Raw genomic sequence first — 25,517 nt, forward strand, 5'->3', positions numbered from 1 at the left:
AAGGTTGCGCCTCAAGAGTGCTATGTCTTCACTGTGATGTACTTAGAGAATTTTCTAAGTGAGGAAGAGCTGTTGACTTCGGTCAAATGTTGTTCCTCACATAGTAAGAGCTTTCCTTGTTATCACTCCTTTGACTGAGATTGACTTGAGTTTGCTCCATCCATATATTTATATTATATTCATAATATTATATAAATATATGTATAAATAAAGATATATATATAAATGTATATAAATAATATTTATATAAACATATAGTAATATATATATATATACATATATTTAAATATATTCTCATATATTTAAATATATATAATATACATAAAATTATATGTAAATATAAATATAAATATATATAGGGATATATATATAATTATCTATAGATATAAATATACACATATTTATGCACATAATATAATATATATATATACACTTAAATATATAAATGTTTATGTAAAATATAAATACATATACTATATACATATATATTTATTTAAATATATATACATATAAATATACATATACATATGTTTAAAAACATATATACATATATATTATATATATTATATTTAATTAAATATACATATATACATATATAATTATATTTGTACATATACAAATATATAAGTGCACACATATATAAAGTGTCACTTCCTGATATGGCTTTCTGTGGAAGCTTTGACATATGGCATTTGAGCAGTAAGCTTTGGCATAGCTGGCATTTGGCTTGACTTGGCTTTGGAACAAATGACTTGATATGACTGGATCAATTCTTCGATCGATAAATACTTTGCAAAGCTCCGTACGTGCTGACGCTTAGTGCACTGGTCTGGTTCACAAGCGACTAACACTGAAGTTGAACATTGTACCGTCTTTGTCAGCAAACATTGATCAGTCGGTTCCGGGTTAGTTTATGCTTCAGTTTGTTGATTATAAATAACCAACCAAGATATATAGAAATATCTTGCTTCAGGGGTTGCACTGAAATCTTTCGAGTACTTGGACAACATCTTCATTGCTTCCACAATCTTGAATACTTCAATCTTTATTCTTCACTGAGGCATGAACATATTAATGAACTTCTTCCAGTGAACTTATTCCTTCAAGACTGTAGATGGCTTCTTCAACCTTTGTCTTCGTATCTTCCGATTCCGGTGCAGGCGTAGTGTTATTTACTTGTCCTGTTCTATTGTTGAGTTATCATCCCTATGTAACAGATAGGGTTGTCTTTACATTTAGACTTACAGAGGTATTGCTACCTCAGGTTTTAGTGTTTTTACTGCAGCGAATTCCAACAAATATTGGAGAATATAATGAGCGTCATGACTCTTGTAACCAGCAATTTTACGCTCCTGAACACAACGGCTGATATTTGATGCAGATCCATGTGAGAATTTAGCATTCTTTAAAACCGAACAAAAGATCTCTTTTTCTTGTTTGGTCATATCAAAACAGGATGCTCTAATTTCAAGAGTATCATTAACATCAGACTTGTAAGGATGAAGAATCTTTCTAATTCCCATTTCTTGCAAATCGAGACGGCCATTAAGATGATCTTTTGTCTTTCCCCCAATATTTAACAAAGTCCCCAGAATTTTATCGCATATATTCTTCTCTATATGCATCACATCAAGATTATGTCTAACCATATGACTACTCCAATATGGTAGTTCGAAAAAAATGGATAATTTTTTTCAAGGGCAATCTGAAGAACAACCCATCTGCTTCGTGTTTCCCTTACCAAAACAATTCTCGTAACGAGACAACAGGTTCTGAATCTCCATGCCTGTTAACAGTTCAGGCCTTTCTCCCATTTCCACTTCACCATTAAACCGTCTTTTATCAGACCTCCACTTGTGATCGGGACTTAGAAATTTTCGATGATTCAAATACACAACCTTTTTACTATGCTTCAAATATATTGATGAGGTATCATAGTGACACGAAGGACAGGCTAGATGACCTTTAGTGCTCCAACCTGATAAAACTCCATATCCGGGGAAATCACTTATTGTCCAAAGAAGGCCGGCTTGTAGCTTAAATGTACAGTCAGACCTTGTATCATATGTTTGTATTCCATCGACCCATAATTCTTTCAGTTCTGCAATTAAGGGTTGTAGATATATGTCGATATCATTACCAGGTTGGGTAGGGCCTGGGATTATGGTTGAAAGAATAAGGTTTTTTGGTTTCATGATTAACCAAGGCGGGAGGTTGTAATTAACTAGAACAACGGGCCAGGTGCTGTGAGAAATGCTCATTGTACGATATGGATTAAATCCATCAGCGGCTAAACCCAACCTAACATTTCGAATTTCTCCCGCAAAATCTGGATACTTGTTATCCATCGACTTCCAACCCTGACCATCAGCTGGATGCCTTAGTCGTCCATCCTTCTTTCGTGCTAAAGCATGCCATGTCATTAGTTTAGACATTTCTGAGCTCAAGAACATTCTTTGTAGCCTTTTCTTTAAAGGAAAATATCTCATCACTTTTAATGGGATTTTATGTCCCTTCACCAGTACCTTATTGCTCTCAACACCGTTGTTCTTATCTTCCACCTCTTTCCATCTTGAAGCTCCACATTTTTTGCAAACATCCAATTTCTCATTTTCGGCCCAAAGTAGCATGCAATCATTTTTACATGCATGTATCTTTTCATAATTAAGGCCTAGATCTTTAATCATAGTCTTCGCACCATTAAAAGTGGATGGTATGTTGACATTAGGAAAAGCATCCTTAATCAACTTAAGTAAATCGCTAACTCCCGACTCAGTCATTCCATGAACACATTTCAATTGGTACAATCTAACTATGAAACTAAGTCGAGTAAATGTTGTACAATCAGGATACAAAGGCTGCCCACCCTCCTCGACAAGCCGATAAAATTTCTTGGCTTCATCGTCCATCCCCTTTCTGCCTCCATGTTCAGTACCAATATTATTCTCATATATATGTTGTATCATCTCCTCGAACTCATTTCCTAAACCTAAACCATTTTCAATATCCATCCCATCCTCAATGTCATTTTTCTTTTGGGTTGACACCTCATAAATCCACTGAATGGACTGTGGACACAGACCATTACATATGAGGTGTTCATGGATACCATTTTCACTATTCCAATAACGACTAGCACATTTTCTACAAGGACATTTCATTTCTTTTCCCAACCCAAATTCGGTAAAAGCATTTTTAATAAACTCTTTGACCCCCTTCCTATACTGTTCACTATACTTTGGAAATGTAACCCATCTTTCTCCTTCAAAATCCATTTTCTGCATGATAAAACATATAATATTAAAGCTTCAAATACCACACCACCACCACCACCAAAACAGGGCCTCAACACCACATCAGCAAGAAATTAGAGACAACACACAATATATTGTATCACATCCACTATAATAATCTAGCAGGAGCATCAATTCTCTTTAAATCGGCCTTATTAATACATACACATAACCCATCAAATAAACATAACCCATAACCCAGCAAAGCAAATACACATAACCCAACAAGTATAAACATAACAAAGCAATTAACAAAGAAAACAAACCCAACAAACACATAAACATATAACCCAGCAGAGAAAATGTACATATAACCTCAACAGAGCAAATATAATCAAAAGCATATAGCCGAATTGAGCAAATTTATCTCAATTGAGCAAATGGCCGGTTGTGAGAACCCTCAACCTTCAAGCTCACTGAAGTCTTCAAGCTTAATCTGCACAAACTAACATATGTGCATGTGAGAAGTATACCCTAATTAGAAAGATGAACCCTAATTGACATAGATGCTTGAGAGAATACAGAGAGATGAGAGAAACAAGAGAGATGAGAGATGATATACCTAAGAGTGTGAGAGAGTCGACTGAAGAGCGTGATAGTGTGAGAGAAACAAGAGAAATGAGTGAGTTTGGGTGTTAGAAAGATTTTGGTACTAAAAAGCACCCGCCCAATGAAAAATCAAAACCCCCGCTTAAACTAAAATTCGGTCAAGTTGACCAAAGCGTACACTCTCTTGCAACACTTTTCGAAAAGTATTGCAACTGCCAATGATTTTGTAATTTCATCAAAAAATGTTATGATCGGAGCAACATTTTTTTGTCTGTTGCAACATATTACAAACTGTTACAGTAGGGACGAAAATATTTAGTCTATTGCAACACTTTATGCAACATTAATCATTTGGGGCTTGCAATAGGCCAAATATGACGTAGTGTCGGACCAGCAGTCCAACACAAAATTATTTTGACAAATACATGTTATCATTGTATATCAAATTATAGGTTACAACTCATAAAGTCTCTGGCCAGAGCAGATGGAAACTAGAATGTGTTTCTAGTTAACATTGAATTGAGTTGCACCTGATTAAAATACTATATGTTATATTATGTGATAACGTATTTCTTGGTATATATATTGAAAGAAGGATTACCCTTTGATGAATGATATATTGTCATATGTGAATCCCAGAAGGATTATACACGATAGTACACTAACTTTTGTGAACACTTGAAAGAAATTCTCGAACCTGAAGTACCGTATCTAAGTAAACTACAACATGTTTTATCATACACGTTTTTGACATAATTATTTAAAGCAAGTCTCCGCTTTCGGTTAGTGTTCATTGTTAAGGGATCATTCGCTTTAAAGGCGTGTTAACCTCAAGTTACAAAGTGAAAATTTTATTCGATCTGCACTAACCTATTTTATAAATTTTAAGCTATAATTTTTGCAGGCATAAAGAATAGGGGATCAAAAGTTGAATAAATTATCGTGGAGATTTTCTTTTGTCATGAAACAAATTGCAGGCAGCATCACGTACAAGGAAGGATACATGAAAGGTGACATGAGGGAACATATAGACTCGAAGTTCTTATTTACTCATAAAATTTGACAAACGAGATAAATCGGTGATTTGTTCGAGAAGTCAGTACACATGATCGGGATGCGTATACTTCGTCATATTTGCTAATTTTTATATTCATATCCTGATGAGGGGGAGACATAAATGAAATATTTTTATTTTGTCCAACTCATGTACTCTTTTTCCTTCACTAGGATTTTTCCCACTGGGTTTTTCCTAGTAAGGTTTTAACGAGGCATGATGTTGATACAAGTCATCCAAGGGGGAGTGCTATGTATAGTGTGGATGACTCTTGTGTTATCCTCACCTTTTGTATTCTCTCATCAATAGCCAACTTTTGGCTTTTCACTATCCTTCTAACTTAATCTAGAGGGCCTATATATAGAGCCATTTGTGTAAGTTTGAGAGGTACAACAATATGATAATACAAGTCTTCCTTCTCCCTCTTTTCTATACATTTTGAGCTAGTTATATTGTAGTTATTTTCATAACAGTTACTTAGTTTTAATGCAGATTATATAATATATTATGTCTAATTCTAAATTGCATACTCTAATATTTCGCATTGATCGTGATTCGTGTAATATATAAATGTTGCTCATGTATTTAAAACACTTTATAAAGTTGATAACCGAAAGCAGCTAAAAGTATAATGCAACAATAGCGACGACAAGATGTTGATCCGCTCTTAAACGCCTCTCGATCTTGGGTGCCACACGGATTCGATTATAAAAACTAGATCCCTGACCAGGGACAAGTTATAAAATTATAAAGCTCTCTCCCCGTCCCAACCAACCGCGTATACATTTAGTTGGGTAAGGAAATCAAAAAAAAGTGTAAAAAAAAAACTAAATTTCAATAAAAATAGATATAATGGTGTGATTTATTTATATTTAATAATAAAGTTGAGATAGTGGAAAAAAATATTGGATGTAATAGTGTTTATATTATTATAAAATAAAAATAATGTAAGAAAGTAATTGATGTAAGGATGTTTTATATTATATAAAAATTTATTATTTTTGAAACGTATACAGGACGTTCAGAAAAGAAATCTGTATACAGAATGAGACCGAGAAGACTTTTTTCATTAACTTGCTTACATGCTAAGTAAAGTTTTGGACCTCTTCTCCGCAACATCCAAAAGGACATGAAACTCCACTAAAAAAGTGAAGCTCAGGTACATGTCACATCACAAGCGGCTAAGCGAGCATGAACATGAAGTATGCTTAGCATTATTGTTTTAATGCGACAAGGCCCAGCCCTGAGCAGTAGAAGAACCCACAGACATTGCAAATGCATCTAAGAGGTCGAGTCGTCCGATCACAGTTTGTCCATATTCTTAAAGCAATGTGCTACTCAGCATACAAAAGTAAAGTTTTTTGATACCGACAACGATCACATTATTCAAAAGAAATGAACGGTCACAGCAATTGCAAACAGAGAATTATTATCATATTTTAGTATTAAAAAGTAGCTTTTATAGTTAAAATATAATACATCATTTTAAGTACAAATAAGACAAATAAATCGGCACGGAAGAAGTACATTAAAAATATTGATGTAGGCTTTTATTGCTTGAGGAGGTAATGTGGATTTCTATAGATTTAAGTAAATTTTTAAAAAATCATAAAATTTTATAATGTGTCCTACGATGCTAAGAGAGGTGTATTGGATTAAGATTTTAAAGCATTTTTTTATTCATGAAATCTGAGAATATTCGATTGGGATTGTTTGAAATCAATAAAAATTTCGAGTTATTCAATTGGGATTTCAAATTATGCCACAAAATCTGGTGGTATTCAATTGGGATTTTAGATTATGTTTTAAAATCCGATGGTGTTCAATTGAGATTATTTAAAATCCATTAAAATCTGATGGTGTTCGAATGCTGATGGAATTTTTTGAATTTCATAAAATGATGGATTTTGTGGCATTCTTTAGTGTGTTTTAAGTTTTTTGAAATCCTATCAAAATCAATGAGATTTTGAAGTATTGTGCTTAAATTCTATCAACTCTGCGACATTTCATCAATAATTCGCACAAAATCAAAATCACATACAATCCATTAAAATCCATGGACTAAAAATAATCCATTTAAATATCAATCGAATACATCCCATAAGTTTGTAATTTGCCAACAAGGTGTTGGTGTGGTGGTAGAACTCTTGTACCCTTTTGCGGGAGGTCGGGAGTTCGACTCCCCACGTGTGCGTGCGTGTAATCAACTAGCAAAAAAGTTTGTAATTTGGAATTTTTTTAAAAATGCTCGAGCTGTAGGATTTTTCTCTAAAATATGCTCCAACTCGGCCTTCATTATAACTTGAATGCAAATGCTTTCAACTAGGTTGCACCTCATAGGGCTGAGCATTCGGTTCGGTTAACCGAATACCGAACCGAAATTACCGAAATATTTCGGTTCGGTTAACTGAACCGAAATATTTCGGTTCTTAATTCGGTTATGGTTTTCTGTGTATTTCGGTATTTCGGTTTTTTCGGTTTTTTTACCGAATGAACCGCAAAAACCGAATAACCGAAATATTTAAAATTAAAAAAAAATATATATTATATATATACATAAAAGTTTATTTTTCCAATACATCTTAATACTATCTCTTGTTCAATTAAAGGTTAAAACACACCGACTCGCTCACCAGAGTTCACTGACCAGACCTCACTCGTCACTAGCATCCAGCATCTTCCTCAATCTTGTCTTCTGGGTTTCGATGGCATCACTGATGCCTCTTTCTCTCCGGTCTTCACGCAGCGTCTTATACATCTTCATCGATTAAGGTAGGTGTAATTGATTTGGGGAAATCAGTTGAAATCATTGAATTCAACTCACCTTTGATTTGGGTGTCAATTCAATGGAACTCAAACAATTTCATGTTTTTTTTTTAGTTTTATAAATTTCGGTTTTTTTTTTTCGGTATTCGGTTTTAACCGAAATAAAAATTTCGGTTCGGTAAAATAACCGAATTTAATTCGGTTCACTATTCGGTTATGGTTTTTGAGCTTATTCGGTATTTCGGTTATTTCGGTATTCGGTAATTCGGTTCGGTTTTTACCGAATAATCAGCCCTAGCACCTCATATGACCTGTTTTTTGAATATATATTTGGAAATACGACTATTTTGTAAATTTTCCGTAGATGTAAATTAATTATTTTGTAAAACAATTTTTTCATCATCAAAATTTTAAAAATCATATGAAATCTTCATTAAATATCAACACATTCGTGAGATACTTCAAAATTTCAATTGGTTTATAATTTTAACAAGCATCAAATTTAATAAATAGTAAATCAATATATCTCAAATATCTCCCACCAAACTTTTAATTCACACTCTTGCACTATCTTGGTTTAAAATTTCATTCCAATTTGAAAAGCTAAATCAAGATTTTTCTAATTTTTGAATCTTTATATTCATTACCTAAACAAGGTACTCTCTTTGTGTGCACGGATACGCTCGCAAGTCGTAACACAGTGCAGCGTGTGTGTAAACATACGGTATTCACGTGCTATGGCCCGCCCATCCGTCCAAAAAAACATCATCGTATAAAATACACTTGCCTTATATAACACGAGTATCAGCGTTGATGTTGATATACGTTAAGACAGAACACAAGCCGTTTTGCTGCTTACAATTATTCACTTCACTAACTCATGGCTATCTTGGTCGACAACACTGTATGTTTTCTCTTCTTCCCCTCATTATTTTACATAGATATAATCAAGATTCTTGTATATATGTTCAAGATTATGTTTGGGCTTTCTTGATTGTGTTATTTTGTGGTTATTTCAATCTTTTTAATTAAATATTTTATTGTTTTGAATATATAATTTTACTGTTGTGTGAATTGTGTATTTTGAAGCTTGATCATTCTCGGAACAAGGAGAGTGGTGATATGGCTCTGGTTGAGACTGCTCAAGAAATGTCTGCTGATCCTTTCGCTAGGAGGTGTGTGTATATGTGTGTGTTTTGCTAATTTTTTTGCTTTTTTTAGTAAGATAAATTGATAGTAATGTTTAAATGGTTTTTATTGATGTGTGTTTGGTTAAATGCTTTCTGTTTTGCTAGTTACCAACTAGATGCACTGGAAATGGCAATGAAGCAAAATACCATAGTTTTTCTGGAAACCGGTTCCGGGAAAACCCTCATTGCTATTATGCTTCTGCGCAGCTATGCTCACCTTTTGCGGAAACCCTCGACTTCCCTTGCTGTTTTTTTGGTCCCCACTGTGGTTCTGGTTTCCCAAGTATGTCAGGATTGTGGATTTGTGATTTGTTACAATTTGATTATGTTGGATTTCATTCGTGTTTTTGTTATATATTGAATAGCAAGCTGAGGTTGTGCAAATGCACACGGACTTAAAAGTGGGAAAGTATTGGGGAGAAATGGGAGTGGATTTTTGGAATGCTGCCGATTGGAAGAAGCAGCAGGATGACTTTGAGGTCAGTATAATTTTTGATTAGTTACTCTTCATTTTGAAAAAAAGAAGGATCAATGTGTTTGTCTTTGTTTTGATCATTTTTTTTATTTAGTAGCTGTTACATCATATTTTGTTTGAATCATTACAATGAACAACAATTTCTTTTTGTCTTTTCTGTTTGCTAATGATGTAAGCAGCTGAAAATAGATCAGATATCAAGGGAAAGTAAAATTTACTAGTTAAGAAAGATGAGTAAAATAAATTCAATTTGGAATTGAGTAATCTTCTGTCCTTCTACTCCTACATATCCTGTCTACCTATCTCTTAATCACGTGTCTATGCTAAAACTCATAAAGCAGCTCTTCTTTCCAATATACTGAAATTTGGTTAGGTGTTCAATTTTGTGGCCTGCATAAGATTTACCAACTCCTTTTTTGTCATTCAGGTGCTTGTGATGACCCCACAAATATTGCTTAATGCCTTGAGGCACAGTTTTATAAAGCTTGAGACAATACGCATCCTAATATTTGATGAATGCCATCATGCTAGAGGCAGACACCCCTACGCTTGCATTATGATGGTAAGTTAATCCATGCAGTTCTATCTTACTAAATTTGCAGTAACATGTTATAGATTGAATTTGCAGTAACATGTTATAGACTTGACTGAGTTCTATTAAGTTCTATCGAATTTAATATTTAAAATGACTTGGTATCATGGATGTCACGTCGATAAGTCGAAGCGAGTCGATGGACCTCCGGTTAGTCGGCTATTCGATAAGTCGTAGACTAGTTGATAAAAAGTAAATAAATCTAATATATATCTATATCTGTATCTGTATCTATATCTATATCTATATCTATATATATGTGTGTGTGTGTGTGTGTGTGTGTCTAATTATACATTATGTAATTTAGGTTTTAAGTTCTAAGTTCTAGCAATTAACATAATTATCACTGTGATGTACTAATTTGACCTAATTTGTAATGACAATTGTGGTAATGGTAGTGCTGTGCAAGAAACAAGGTTAAAATAGGGATTGCAGTGCAGTACATAGACATAACATAACATTTAAGACTTAGCAGATCCAGTAGATTCAAACAAAATCCTGGAATGGAAATAATGAGAACAGGGCAGATTGCAAATAACTTGGTTAAAACACTAGACTTCAGAAATCATCATAGAGATCCAAGATTTTATCTTGCGCGAGTGCTTCGTCATTTCTCTGACTAATACTGTTTGGTGATATATGTCCACAATCATCATCAATGTTTTCATCATCATTTAATATAATTGGTACACTTTCTTCCGTCATTTCAATTTCGGACGAGGCATCAACTTGTGAAGAAGAGGCAGTACTCAGTAGCCCTCCTTTGACTACGACGACCTTCAAGGTCCATACAATTGCTATGCAAGGATTCCAGTAAAGCGTAGGGATTCTACAAGACAATAAACCTCCAGCAGCCTTAAAATTGGCACCATTGTCTGTCACATCTTAAAAATAATACGAGCATATTAATATTAATAGTACAAGCCTACAAGTAGATTAATATTAACAACCCACATTGTATTTTTAACAAATTGTAAAAAAAGGCTACCTGAATAACATTTTCCCTTCCAATTAAATGTATCTGCTCCTCAAAAAGATCAGCTAGCATTCTCGCATCTTGAAATTTACTTGAAACATCGACTGAACTCAGCAAAAAAGTCCCTTCCGGACAGTTAACAAGGAAGTTTATTACGTGCCTGCCCCGCTTATCAGCCCATCCATTTGACATAAGTGTGCAACTGTATTGTTCTCCTGCTTTCTTTCAATTTATCTGTCTCTTTTTTTGCTTTTTCTTGCAACGGTACTCTTAGCTCATTTAAACCCAGTCCAAACTGTCCAATAAACTCCACCATTATTTCATAACCCCTGGAATGTGCAGCATTAAATGGTATCCCATTCTCATAAAAGAAGTGTGCTATGTGCCTTTTCACCCTTCTTCTTCTGCTCTTCTTTCGCTCTTTGTGCAACTTTCAAGGTCAAGGCTACTTTGAGATGGAACTTTGTTGTGCCTCTCTTCAGTCACTTCTTTGGGATTCACGTGTACAATTGAATATACATGCATACATGTATATAAAATTGTATATATGCATACATATTTAATCATATATGCATGTAGGTATAATTGTATATACACAGTATATACATACAGATATAGAGAATATAGATATGGAGAATGTAGATGTTAAAGAAGAGAAGAAGAATGAAAGGAAAATATCTCTTACCCGTTAAAGCAGAAGCAGTAGTTTGTCATTGATTGTACGTTAAAAAAGCAGTAGATTGTCGTGGAATCGAGAGTGGAGGCAGTGGTGTTTAGGATTATTTATTTTATTTTTAATTAAACATTGAACGGGTTTTGACCAGGGTTTGGACCGGGTTATAACCAGTCAGTGACCCGGACGACTTAGCAACACGACTAGTCGACTGATTAGTCGACCAGTCGATCGAAATTTCACATTAAGCTAGTCGACATATTGAGTTGACATCTCTTTACCACTTCATCGACTAGTCGCGACTAGTCGAGCGACATGACAACCATGCTTGTTATGGACCATTTGACTGACTTCTTTATATCAGAAGTAGATTTTCAAATTAATGGTCACCTATGCAACCTGGCTCCCACGCCCGCTGTATATACCTATAAGTTATGCCAATATCGACTCCTCAATTACTTGAGAATCCACTTGAACATTATCATCTGGTCCACATAACCTAGACTTACCTACTTATATTTGCTGGAATTGTGTGTATTTAACTTTAATGGTGCTAGAGTTGACCTAAACTTGTTTAAGTGAATATTTTTTTTTACGTAAAACACTCTTATTATTTAATAGGATATCACCTTAGAAATTTTAATTTGAAGATGGAAGATAACCATTGTGACTAGCCTTGTCCTAGTTTAACATATCAATTACAACATTTTATTTGATAAAACTTTAAGCTGAAACCTTATAACCAAATCTGAATTTGTAAAGCACTTTCTGGATTGTTCATGGAGGTTATGAATCTTAACATATTATGAACCTGTCTACATTATTAGAAATGTAAGACAGTTAATTTCTTACTCTGCCAGGTTCATACATTTTATTGTAGTGTCCGTATTGGTGTCCCCTTCTCCAAATTTTCAGGGCAATAATACGTTGATTATTGTTTAATATTTAAACCAAGTGCCATTGTTTTCTTTTTCCTAAACACGTAAAGAGGATATAATTGAGTTGCAGTATCTTTCTAGAGATGACTAACTGAATTTGTCTTGAAAATGTAATGAATGGGCCCATAAATTAGTACTATTCTGGAACTTGTAATTCATGCACAACAGTATGCCCTCAAAAGAGTAAGCAAATGGATAAGAGGTACACAGTGGCTACAGCCTAGAAGATCATTGTTGATCCTGCCATTGTCTAGAAATCCTCTTTATGTTGTTTGATATGTATATCTGAATTGCATGTCATTGTATCTACCTTTAATTTTTTAATATCACCACAGGAATTTTATCACCGTCAACTGGAATCTAATAACTTGCAGCTTCCTAGGATATTAGGGATGACCGCTTCCCTTATCAACACTAAAGGTACCCAAGCATTGCCTTCTATACTATATATATTTTGTTACTCTTAATGACAGCTTCATTACATGTCCTTGAGCCTGGACATCTCCAGAGGATAAAATACTTGATCTTTATGTTTATTTTTAATTTAACTTCTTTTTTTTTTCTTCTTCTAAATTATAGCTTCAAGTGACGAAGAAGGTTACTGGAAGCAAATCTGTGAACTTGAGAATATAATGAATTCAAAGGTAGAGATATTTATTGTTCCCTTTTCTTTTTTCTATTCTTGTTGTTTTGTGGTTGTAAAGTCTATCCATCTGTTTTTTGAGTGTGCGCGTGTGTGTTTTTTGGGACCTTAATGAATCATGAGTAGCTATTGCATATAAATACTAATGCAGAAAGCATCATTTACTTGACTTTTTTGTTATAGTCATTTGAAGACAAATGTTCAAGTCTTTGTTTTCTATAGCGTAGCTTGTCTAAGATTTTATCATTTTACACAGATGAACACATATTTTGTTTTTCTTGGGAACAAGTTGGTAATTATATCACATACCTGCTACGTGAAAAAAGTAACTCATGTTCTTAATTTATAACTTACTAGTTTTCTGAATGCAATTACGCATCGAGCCGGTGACTTAAATTTGTTTCCCTTCTGGCTTCTGGTATAGGTATTCACCTGCAGTAGCGAGTCTGTGATAACAGATTATGTTGCAATGTCAACTCCGAAGCTCAAGAGTTATAGACATGTGGATATTCCATACTCGCTATTCGAAGATATAGCTAGGGAGTTAAAGACTTTAAAAAAAAAGGTACTTATTGTTGTAACACTATTAACAATTGATAATAATCACTCTGTACTCGTTACAATACTGTTAACAATATTCTGTACTTGTTATAATACTATTAATAGTCTGTACTCATTATGATATTCCACAACGAGTACGGAATATTATTAATAGTAGATATTGTACTTGTTAAGTTGTTATAATACTGTTTACTATTATTATCTTCGCTTTATGAGATTTGACTTGCAATATATTTTCTACCAGTTTGAATGTGATATCGAAAAAGCGAACGTCGAGGAGTCCCAAAAGGAAAATACGAGGCAGAGATTGTCTAAACTATGTTCAACCTTTTTCTTTTGCTTGACTGAACTTGGACTTTGGTTGGCCATAAAGGTATTTTGCTGCACATTTGGATTTTTAAATTGTTGTGTAAGATGTACTAAGCATCAAGTTTGTCATTATACTAGGCGGCAGATTCTTTATCATCGCAAGAAAGCGAGATGTTTATATGGGATAAACTGGATAAGTCCGGGGAGAGGATTATTACAGAATTCAGCTTGGATGTTTTCAAACTTCTCTCTGGTTATATGCCTTCAGGTATGCTTCCGTCTAGTGCAAGAGATAAGCTACTGGAAGTTTCTAGACTATATTTATGCCCGGTCCTGGTTGCTACTAATTTTCCCTACATTTTATATTCCTTAGATCCTGACTGGTCCATAAGGGATGATATGGAAGCCAACGTGTTGAATGGTTATCTATCAACGAAAGTTATCTGTCTCTTTGAATCTCTTCTTGAACGCAGGTTAATCTGAAACACTTACTAATCCTTGTTTAATACATATAATTTTTTTCATTAGAATTCAATTTCTTATTCAGTTACGGTTGTAACTAAAATAATACCTCTTTATTAACAGTAATCGAAAAACGTTAAATTCAAAAATGGTGTTCCCTGAGTATAAATATTGTGGTGTATTATGATACTATGCTGTAAGCTGACACAAGTTACCATCATCTTTTTGTGCACATGATAGTATATTAATGTCAGGATAAGTATAATATCGCGGTGGAATATCATTAGTCTTGGAGGAAGAAGATGCTTATTAAATGGTAGTTTCTTTTGGTAGTTTCCTGAACACATGTCAGGAACTCAAGTTCGTGAGAATGTGCTTTTGTAAACTTTTGGTATTAATAATTATTTGAGAAGTAAAAACCGCAAGACAGAATCAGTTATATATAGAGAGAGAATTGGTGGAAATCATTATATTTCTTATATTCAAGATAATTAGAAATACGAATGGTAGATTTATTTATATAATCCTATAGAGTGGTTGCTACATCGAGGAAAAGACACAAATTGCAAAACTTACTACTGCCGAAATGATTTTTTAATTCTTTTTTTAAAACAAACTTGTTTGGTTTCTAAAACGTCTTATGTTGATCAAAAGAAAGTTGTGTCAAAGGGCTGAGTTTCTAGTGGAATCTGGATCGAGTTTTTGTATAAGTACATTCAATCTGTTACTCCCTCTGTCCCAACCATTTCTTCACACTTTCCTTTTGGGGATGTCCCTTCTGATTCATTACATTTCAAAACTTACTAAAAATACTAAAATTTTATAATATTAAAATCAACTACATCCACTACTTTCCTCAACTATACTACCTTAATAAACTGTCCCGTCACTCTACCCACTTTTCTTTCTCTTTCTCACTACTTCATATACTTTTCTTAATCTTCGTGCCCAACCCATTTGTAAACAAATGGGAGGGATGGAGGGAGTATACTTTATCATGCACGACAGTTTTACTTAGTATCGTTTCTGCATGTTTATTCACACAGGGGCTTAGAAGACTTGAGATGTATAGTCTTTGTACAGAGGGTTATAACGGCGAATGTACTTTGTCGCCTTTTGAATGTTTTGCTTCCTAGCCTTAGTGGATGGAAAACAGAATATATGGCAGGCAGCAATACTCGTCTTCAGTTACAGAGTAGGAAGGCCCAAAATAAAATTGTTGAAGAATTTCGCAAGGGCACGGTATTAATATGTGCTATGTATCTGTAGATATCCCACTTTTGGAAGAGCAATATATTTTTTAACAAATTGCATACTGTTCTATAACAATATGTGCAGGTTAACATCATTGTTGCAACATCAATTCTTGAAGAAGGGCTGGATGTTCAGAGCTGCAATCTGGTTGTACGGTTTGACCCATCAGCTACAGTCTGCAGTTTTATTCAGTCACGAGGTCGGGCTAGAATGCAGAACTCAGAGTTTTTACTATTGGTGGAAAGGTGAGTCGTAATTTGTTTCCATATCATTAATCATTATCATCTATAATATCGTTACATGCAAGGTGACGAGTTTCTGAACTTTGTCGTACAAAGTTTGTGGTTGCTCTGAATATTATTCTCTTTTTGTGACAAATGTAGTGGAGACAATTCTTCTTTTACTCGAGTAGACAGCTACCTTGCTAGTGGACAAGTAATGAGGCAGGAATCCTTGCGCCATGCTGCAGTGCCTTGTCAACCACTTGATACTGAAATTTACAATGAAGTGTTCTACCGGGTTGACTCCACAGGAGCTATTGTAACACTTAGTTCCAGTGTGTCCCTGATTTACTTCTATTGCTCTCGGCTACCTTCTGACGGGTTTGTCTTGATTAGCTAATTTGTATTTACTTGTACCTGTATTTCTTTTCCCACATTTTCTTTTCTATGCAGATACTTTAAACCCTTTCCAAGATGTAATATTGACAAGGAGTTGGGGAAATGCACCTTATATTTCCCTAAAAGTTGCCCATTACCCAGTGTTACTGTTATTGGACATGTCAAAACACTGAAACAACTTGCATGCCTAGAAGCATGCAAAACGTTGCATATAATGGGAGCACTATCGGACAATCTTGTACCAGATTTGGTGGAAGAAAAAGATGAAGAAATGGGTAATCAAAATCAAATTTGTAGTTTAATCGGAATTGTGTCTACATTTGTGTATCTCTGTGAAATCTTATTCTGTTATTAATGGTCCAATATCAAATTGTGCAGGTCATCTGGAATATGTCGATGAACATGATACTTATGTTCCATCGGAACTTGTGGGTCAAGGTTTACCCAATGGTGCAAAAACATATTATTGCTATGTGCTACAGTTGGAGAGAAGTTTTAGCTATGATGTTACAATGGATCATATAATACTTGCTGCTAGTAATGAGCTTAATTTTGATGAAGACAACATTACATTTGATTTGGAGGTTGATAGGGGCAGTTTAACAGTTCACATCAAATATGTTGGAACTATAAGTCTCACTTCTAAAGAGGTAATAATTCTTATTATATCTGTTTGACTACTCATAATAAAAAAACATGGCATTTTTTTGTTGATCCTCAACATTCTGTTGCTAGGTTCTCAAGTGTCAGCAGTTTCAAGTAACAATTTTCAGGGTTCTCTGCAATAACAATTATAGCAAGTTGCATGAGATCCTTGATGTTTTTCACCCGTGGAACGATCTTACTGTATATGACTATCTTCTCCTCCCAACTACTGGCTCACTGCAGTCACTGCGTATTGACTGGAAATGTGTCTATTCTTATCATCTGTATAAAAGTGAAAATATCTGCCATGCTCACTCAAGTTGCCCCTTACCTAAAGACCAATATAATATTGTGCACACAAGGAATGGTCTGGTCTGCAGGTGTATTCTAGAAAATTCTTTGGTTTACACACCTCACAACGGTTATATATACTGCATTTTGGGCACATTAGATGGTTTGAATGGAAGTTCAGTGTTGAATTATAAAGACGGAGAATCAATAACTTACAAAAACTACTATGAAAAAAGGTAGGTCAAGTCTTTGTGTATCAACCTATTATTTGAGGCTTGACACCAGTATATGGTAATCATTCCTTTTGTCATGTAAATAACAGGCATGGCATTGAATTGCAATTTGAGCGAGAACATTTTCTCAAAGGAAGACATATTTTTTCGGTACAGAATCACCTTCATAAGTATAAAAAGCAAAAGGAGCAAGGTCCACTTCTTTCTTGTGCAAATTTATATTACTAAATTTTTTTGGGCGCAATGTTAACTGATAATTGTATGTGAAGATCCTCAGACAGTGTTAAATGAAGCCGGATTTGAGGCTTAATCTTTGCATGTTCATATATCAATTTCTAATCTTTTACACAGCTTTAGTTGCGACTGATAGCATAATCATGAAGCATGCATTGTCTTATCTCTCTATTCCATTATATTTATACTCAGCAACTCTAGGCCTTTTTCGGGATTTCCAGTTACAAATTTATAATGATTAATACCTTTATTTTATTTTTCTGTTCTCCCCCATCCTTTTCTTTATATGCATGTTAGTAAATCTATGGGAAAAAAGCAGTAATAAGTAAATCAGAAAAATTTACAGAAACATAAAACACTCTGACATTGTCATAAAAGTTAATACACATATCTTAGTGATGCTTCTGACAAATCAAACACTAGTAGTTCTAATGATTTGAAATTGCATGAAAGTATATTATATTGAATTACTGAAACATATGATATTCGAGTCGACATCCTCCATGATACTTTCTCCTGCTGACTGATTTTTTCTTACAACTGTAGAACAAAGCAATGCATACGTGGAATTGCCTCCTGAACTTTGTTCCATTATAATGTCACCTATTTCTGTCAGCACCTTCTATACGTTTTCATTTGCCTCAGCAATCATGCATCGAATAGAATCTTTGCTCATTGCTAGCAGCTTAAAAAAGATGCATGCCGATTACTGTAACCAAAATGCTATTGCTACAACTAAGGTTCCAACCATCAAGGTAACTCTAATGTCATCTCATTACTCGAAATTTAGCAGTTAATTTTGGTAAAAGTATATAAGTTCATTTAGTGTTTTGCGCTTCTTGTTAAATTAATTAAAGATAAAGTCTTCATATCTTTGTTTGTTTTGGGGGCCTGCTTTATGAATATATATGTTAATTAATGTGCAGCAAAGTCATTTGTGTCCGGATCTATGTGGATTATGATAAACAGAAAATTCACGAGCCTGTGATTCTCAAGTTGATATAGTGCCCAAGTGATATGTATGTTGCAGATTAGTTTCAAAGATATTGTATGCGGACTTGTTAGATACCTATAGCCAAATAAGCAACAAAGTGGAGGCTAGTATGTTATCATTGGTTCCCAAAATTAAGTTTAGCAGACTTGACTACTCCATTAAATGTATAGATGTGTGAATGTCATTCCTGTTTTCATGGGTTTTGTTGTTGAAGCCTAGTTATGTGCTGAACTTTATAGTGAAAGGTGAGATTGTCATCATATGAGTACCAATAATATGTGGTGTAAACTGTCAGCAGCTCCGCATTGTAAGATAGGATTACAATGAATTTTCAAAGTAGAATGGCAAAATGTCCAGTTTGTCTCTTTTTATATGAGCATGACCTACTATGAAGAAGAAACTTTTCATTACTAGCTTAAATATATCTAAATCATAACTTTTTTACTCTTGGTGTCAGGTATTGGAAGCTATTACTACTAAAAAATGCCAAGAGAATTTTGATTTGGAGTCACTGGAGGCTCTTGGAGATTCATTTCTTAAATACGCTGCATGTCAGCAGGTGTTTAAAATGCACCAAGATAAACATGAAGGTGTTCTCAGTATAAAAAAAGATAGAATTATATCCAATGCTAACCTATGCAAGCTCGGGTGCAGCCGTAAACTCCCGGTATACTTCTTAAACCCTGAAAGCTAAACATAGAACAAAATGCTGTTTCTGTTTTGGAAGATATAGCATATTATTATCTGAGACATCTTTACAGAAAATATTAACCGGCAGAGTGCAGGGTACTGTTAGTCTCTTAACCAGTAAAAAGATATACTGCATGTTTTAAATTTTGTGATCTGGAAAACTGTGGCGTGAACATCTTTTCAGTGTCTGTCTATCATCTATATTTGAACTTTATAAGCAAAACTGTTTCTTGAACATCTTGTCACTGTCTGTCCATCATATGAACTGAATAGAACCACATAAGCGTACACTTGCACAGGCTTGCATGCCTGCACTTGTGGTTTATCTGATGCTTAATAATTGTTCTTGAATAAATCTGAAGCACAACAGAAGTTATGGTTCACCACAAAATTAAGTGCTCCTTGTTTGTTTTCCTTTTGTTAGTTTTTTGATAGAATTTAAAATTTGACATCCATCAGAGGCCCTCCTATGCTTCCATAGTTTGCAGCTCCCTCTTGGTAGAATCCCTGTAGTTGTGCCCCTTACTTTCCTTAGTCTGGATGGTACAAGTTGACTGGTATCTGTGATTATGATGAGCTGTCCTGTTTCTTTTTGCCACGGGAGTTGTCTCTGTTTTATTGATAAATAATAGTACTGCATTACTTCTATATGTAATCCTACTTTCTCAAACAATAATATTTTACAATCGTTTAATCTGTACCAAGTAACTTATTTTTTAATGTATCAGGGTTTAATACGTAATGAACCATTTGATCCCAAAATGTGGATCATTCCTGGCGAACAAATGGAGGCTTTTTATGAAGTTCAACTATCTAATGCAACCAAAGTATTTACTAAAGGAGTACGGAAAATAAAAAGTAAAGTTGTAGCTGACGTGGTTGAGGCATTGATTGGTGTATTCCTCAGCAGTGGCGGTGAAATTGCGGCGTTGTCATTCATGAATTGGCTTGGTATTGAGGTCAATTTTTTCAATATACCATACAAGAGGAGCTTTTCAGCACATCCAGAGGACCTTCTTAACATTAGCTATCTCGAGTCTATACTTAATTACTCATTTAGTGATGCTTCACTACTTGTTGAAGCATTAACACATGGTTCTTTCATGCTACCCCAAGTTCCCCAGTGTTATCAGGTACCAATTGTTTTTATCATTTTGTTCATGTAATCATGTTTTCAGTTTAAACATGTTTCACTGTAGATTGAATAGGGATCGAGGTACATGTATATGTTTTTGACTTGGTTCATGTATTCATAAATTCCTATAACTCCATGCCCACTGGTTCTGGTCTGTATAGCCGATCTCTAAGTACATGATACAATGATGAAGAATCAAAACTTTTGTTAAAAACGAGGATCAAAGCTATTAAGATGGATGAATATATTCAGTATGCCTTCTTTGGTGTTGATTTGTTCATCTTTGGATCCACTATGTCGGACTTGTATGATGTCAGTCCTTTGTGTTATTTGTTTGGCGGAAAAGGGAAAATCATTTTTTTACAGCTACTTCCAGTTTCAAGTATGTGTGTCTGTGTGTGTGTGTTGTTGAATGAAGTGAACCTTCTATGTGAGATGGAATGTATCTTTCAGATAAAAATTGTTATAGTGTATTTAGCAAAAATAAAAGAAAATTTATACTGCAACTAAAACCGTTACTTACATTTTAGCAAGTGCACTCTTATTTTGAATTTGATGATTATATGTATCTTGCATCCACAGCGTCTTGAGTTTCTTGGAGATTCTGTACTGGATCATCTCATAACCTTGCATCTGTACAATAGATATCCCGGAATGTCTCCTGGATTGCTAACTGATCTGAGGTCAGCTTCTGTAAACAATGATTGTTATTCTTTATCTGCGGTTAAGGTTGGATTGCAGAAACACATTCTCCATGCCTCACAAAAGCTTCACCGACAAATAGAGTCCTCTGTTCAGAATTTGGATCCATCATTAATGGGATCAACGTTTGGATGGGAGTCAGAAAACTCACTTCCCAAGGTTAGTGTCCCAAGCTTGACACGATTATTGTATCTCGTTTTTTAGTTCCCTCTGCAACATGATTTGTGTTGTTAGATGTGTTATCTGGTGTTCCTTTATCTATGATTTTAATTGGCGTTCCCTCAGCAGTGAAGTTTAAGAACCTAACTGTCGCTCTGGTAGATTGATGACACAATAAGAGGTGTCCATTTATGATGTGATGGCATAAAAACTGAAAATAAGATATTCTTTATATAAGTATTTGTTGATTACATTGGACTTCTTTTTTGTCATGTAAATAATTTTTACAAATAAATATTCTATTTTTGCACTTGAGAATCCAAACAGTGGAGAGTGATTTTGGCATTCTTTTGATCTTGTTGTGCATGTGGTACAGGTTCTAGGAGATGTAATAGAATCTCTAGCAGGAGCAATTTTTGTTGACTCTGGTTACAGAAAGGATGTTGTGTTCGAGAGCATACGTCCGCTTTTGGAACCCTTGGTTTCTCCTGAGACACTCAAGCTTCAGCCAGTGAGAGAATTGCATCAGTTGTGCCAGAAGGAGAACTATGTGTTAAAAAAGCCTGTTGTGTCATGTGAAAATGGTTTGGCAGCCGTTACAGTTGAGGTTGAGGCCAGCGGCGTTGTATATAAAGAGTCATGCAATGCTCCTAATAAGGCCGAAGCCAAGAAACTTGCTTCAAAAGCTGTATTGAAGTTGTTGAAAGAGGGCATGTACACCAAACCTCACCCTTCTCCTTTCCTTTCATCTCCGGAGAGTAAAAAGAGAAAGGAAGACAAGTGAGAAAAAAGACAAGGAATAATACTTTGTATGTTTCACTACTGTGAGTTCCTTGCATGCTGAACTTTGGTACTGAATTCTTTACTAAAACTGCTGATATAGTATTATTTTTTTTGTAAAACACTTGTTAGAACTTAGAAGTGTTTAAGATGAAAAGTGTTGAAAAATGACAATTATAGGGGATGTTATCGTCCAGAATTTGATGACGGATAAAATTTTTGTATATCTGTTAGAATATATGCGTGTATGTATGTAAATCTGGATTGGAATAGCCTACTAGTTAAAGTTAATATTAAGGTTTTCTTCTATTCTCTCTCTTTTTATGTGCTTTCATCTCAGAATTATGACGTTATTATGTACATGCAAGTGCTTGGGCTTGGGGCTTGGGGGACGAACCTATTCCATTTTATGTTACCTGTCTTTATGATGCAAATTTAAAATAATATTGTGAAGCAAATGCCATTCCCTAAATATATAATAAACAATTTAAATTCTGATACATTGTTTAAAGTCCGAATTAAATATCTTCAGATTTCTTGAATGAAAAAGTCTTTAAAATCTTAATTGAAATCTTAATTGAGTATACTCCTTCATATCCAGATTCAATACTCATAAATTTCTTGAATAATTTTGTTTCTGTAGACCCGAATCAATACATCCTAGAATCTTGAAAGTTTTAATGTGATATCCTCTTAATAATTACTCATCCTCCTTCTTTTTTTTAATTTGATTTTTTGTGATCAAACTGATCAAAATTTGACTGATAATGTGTGATTAGTCCTACATGATTTTAAAAAATTGAAATATACATCTTAAAGAATAATAAATGTAGATTTTAGTAATATATTTTTTATAATTTTTTAATTATTTAATATATATAAATGTCAGTTAAAATTTAATTAATTTGATCCCAAAAAGAAAGAGACAAAAGAAGTGGGACGAATGAAGTATCGCGATCATGATCGCAGCTAAAAGCTCAAAATAATACTCCCTCCATCCCAAATTAGATGGCCCCGTTGACTTTGGGCACACAATTTAAGATTCATTGACCGCATAGATACGTGACTTATTTTTAAAATTTTATTTTTGCAAATAAAAATTAAAATATGGAATTTTCATTTATAAAAGAAAAAATAAAAAAATAAATTTCGGAAGTAGACGGTCAATGCACCTAAAGTTACGTGCCCAAAGTCAACGGGGACATCTAATTTAGGATGGAGGTAGCAGTAATCAAGTCCACGAGTTGAAGAAACACAGGAAGAAAGTTTTTTGTACATGAGTTTCATTTCCGGTCAAAATTAAATGCCCACACAAAATGGGCCCATATGCAGGTAACGAGGAGTCGTAATATTGAACGACCTGGACTGCCTACGCTCAAGGAATCGCTGAGCACTTAATATTTAGAACAAAAATATAAAATCTCAGCATAATTATACTTAATATCTGGCGAATGTATAATTAAGGAAAATCTGACGAAAAGATAAAGATTTTTAATAGCAAAAAACAAAAAATCTCCTGCCAAACAAATATTGCACGTGTGCCAGCTCCAGTGTAGCCTATAAATATAACATGAGTAGCAAGATTGTGACTCCGCACAAAAAACATTGACAAGTGTTGTTGAGTTGTTGGTACATAATCTCTCTATCATGACCATTCTCATTGAAACAACTGTATGTTTTTCTATCTCATTGCCTCTTGAGTTTGCATGATTCATGATTATGTTTCTGTGTTTGTGTGTTTTTAGTCAACATTTCAGATATGTGTGTTGTGTTTGATTATTTTCATGGTTGATTAAGAACACATATGTAAAGATTTGATGTTATATGTAATATGTGTTGTGCATTTTAAAGGTTCTGTGGTTAAGTGAAACTTTATTGATTTTTCACACAAGCAAACAAACAAATACTTATGTTTATATTGATTCAAATTATATGTGTTTTGCATTTTCAAGGCTGATCATTCTCAGAAGAATCAGGCTGTTGATATGCCTTTGGTTCAGAAAGCTGAGCAATTGCCTGCTGATCATCTTCCTTTTGCTAGGAGGTATGTATTTATGTATATTGTTGGTCATGGGTATTTTGTTTTTTTTTTCTTTTTTGTAGGATAAGTTAGATGATTTAGTTCATAAAGAAATTGTTTTTATTGATGGGTTTTTTTGTTTTGATTGTTTTCTGTTCTGTTAGTTATCAACTGGATGCCTTGGAAATGGCAAAGGGACAGAATACCATTGTTTACTTGGAAACTGGATCCGGCAAAACCCTGATTGCTATCATGCTTCTGCGCAGCTATGCTCACCTTTTGCGCAAGCCCTCGACTTTTCTTGCTGTTTTTCTCGTCCCCACTGTGGTGCTGGTTTCCCAAGTGAGTCAAAATAGTGGACTTGTGATTTGTTTGAATTTGATTTGCAGGGAATTAATTTAATTAATGTTTTTATTAAATTTTGAATAGCAAGCTGAGGTTGTGCAAATGCACACCGACTTGAAAGTTGGAAGGTATTGGGGAGAAATGGGAGTGGATTTTTGGAATGCTGCTGACTGGAAGAAGCAGCAGGATGAATTTGAGGTGAGCTTAATTTGTAGTAGAGGAAATTTCTTTTGGATTCTTGCTTGGTTTAAAAAGTGGTACAGTATGAGTCATTATTGTCTAATAATAAGTTTGGTCTATTTACATATTACTAATCAACAGTGAACATACTCAAAGAGAATACCAAATTATAAATTAGATATGACAGAAAGGTTGGTAAAATAAATTCAATTAGGAATCAAGGAATCCCTATTACCATTTAATCTTGGCAGAACTGTAGTGTGTCGTGTGTATGCTAAAACACATAAATCAGCTCTTCTATCTGGTTTACTGAATTTTTTTTGCTCTTAACTTTATGGCCCAAATATGCCTCTTGTTTGTCTTTCAGGTGCTTGTGATGACACCACAAATATTGCTTAATGCCTTGAGGCACAGTTTTATAAAGCTTGAGACAATAAGGATCCTAATATTTGATGAGTGCCATCATGCTAGAAGGAGACACCCTTATGCTTGCATAATGACGGTAAGTTAATCTATGCAGTACTGTCGATTAATTTTACTGTAATACATTAGAGACCAGTTGACGGAGTTGTTCATATAAACAGTAGATTTTTCTATCAATGGTTACCTATGCAGACTTGTCTCTCACTTATGCGGTCTATACCTAAAAACTATGCTAATTTTGAGTCCGCTATAACTTTGAATCAACTGAAATTTATCATTTGGTCAATGTGATAGCCTAGACTTGCCTACATATATTTACTGGAAATATATA

The 25,517-nt window shown here is 34.3% G+C and overlaps 3 protein-coding genes across 3 annotated transcripts; 2 read left to right on the forward strand and 1 right to left on the reverse strand.

Annotated features, from left to right (window-relative positions):
• Positions 1-1,694: 1,694 nt before the first annotated feature.
• LOC108212297 (uncharacterized) lies at positions 1,695-3,275 on the reverse strand. The gene has a single exon (XM_017384022.2). It carries the CDS (start codon positions 3,273-3,275, stop codon positions 1,695-1,697), a length of 1,581 nt encoding a protein of 526 aa, XP_017239511.2.
• Positions 3,276-8,409: 5,134 nt separating this feature from the next.
• On the forward strand, positions 8,410-22,527 carry LOC108214165 (endoribonuclease Dicer homolog 2-like). Its single transcript, XM_064090381.1, has 23 exons — positions 8,410-8,566; positions 8,752-8,837; positions 8,958-9,135; positions 9,218-9,331; positions 9,755-9,889; positions 12,842-12,926; positions 13,086-13,150; positions 13,574-13,714; positions 13,955-14,083; positions 14,158-14,287; positions 14,393-14,492; positions 15,528-15,723; positions 15,820-15,980; positions 16,119-16,337; positions 16,410-16,630; positions 16,734-17,005; positions 17,091-17,527; positions 17,614-17,717; positions 18,305-18,513; positions 19,210-19,419; positions 20,171-20,575; positions 21,160-21,438; positions 21,815-22,527. The coding sequence occupies exons 1-23, from the start codon at positions 8,543-8,545 to the stop codon at positions 22,220-22,222; spliced, it is 4,308 nt and encodes a 1,435-aa protein (XP_063946451.1). The 5' UTR covers positions 8,410-8,542; the 3' UTR covers positions 22,223-22,527.
• Positions 22,528-23,553: 1,026 nt separating this feature from the next.
• On the forward strand, positions 23,554-25,477 carry LOC135151385 (endoribonuclease Dicer homolog 2-like). Its single transcript, XM_064089813.1, has 6 exons — positions 23,554-23,889; positions 24,171-24,262; positions 24,403-24,580; positions 24,668-24,781; positions 25,131-25,265; positions 25,379-25,477. Exons 1-6 carry the CDS (start codon positions 23,866-23,868, stop codon positions 25,475-25,477), a joined length of 642 nt encoding a protein of 213 aa, XP_063945883.1. The 5' UTR covers positions 23,554-23,865.
• The last annotated feature ends 40 nt before the right edge of the window (positions 25,478-25,517 follow it).

This window comes from Daucus carota, chromosome 3 (assembly GCF_001625215.2).
Source record: "Daucus carota subsp. sativus chromosome 3, DH1 v3.0, whole genome shotgun sequence".
In the NCBI taxonomy this organism is placed as follows: Eukaryota; Viridiplantae; Streptophyta; class Magnoliopsida; order Apiales; family Apiaceae; genus Daucus; species Daucus carota.

Bases quoted from the DNA above. Each gene is read 5' to 3' on its own strand.
- LOC108212297 (XM_017384022.2), bottom strand. From the start codon at position 3,275: ATGGATTTTGAAGGAGAAAGATGGGTTACATTTCCAAAGTATAGTGAA.
- LOC108214165 (XM_064090381.1), top strand. From the start codon at position 8,543: ATGGCTATCTTGGTCGACAACACT. The intron at 16,631-16,733 runs GTAATCAAAATC...CAAATTGTGCAG, and splicing joins AGAAAAAGATGAAGAAATGG to GTCATCTGGAATATGTCGAT. The intron at 18,514-19,209 runs GTAACTCTAATG...TCTTGGTGTCAG, and splicing joins CTAAGGTTCCAACCATCAAG to GTATTGGAAGCTATTACTAC.
- LOC135151385 (XM_064089813.1), top strand. From the start codon at position 23,866: ATGACCATTCTCATTGAAACAACT. The intron at 24,263-24,402 runs GTATGTATTTAT...CTGTTCTGTTAG, and splicing joins CATCTTCCTTTTGCTAGGAG to TTATCAACTGGATGCCTTGG. The intron at 24,581-24,667 runs GTGAGTCAAAAT...AATTTTGAATAG, and splicing joins CTGTGGTGCTGGTTTCCCAA to CAAGCTGAGGTTGTGCAAAT.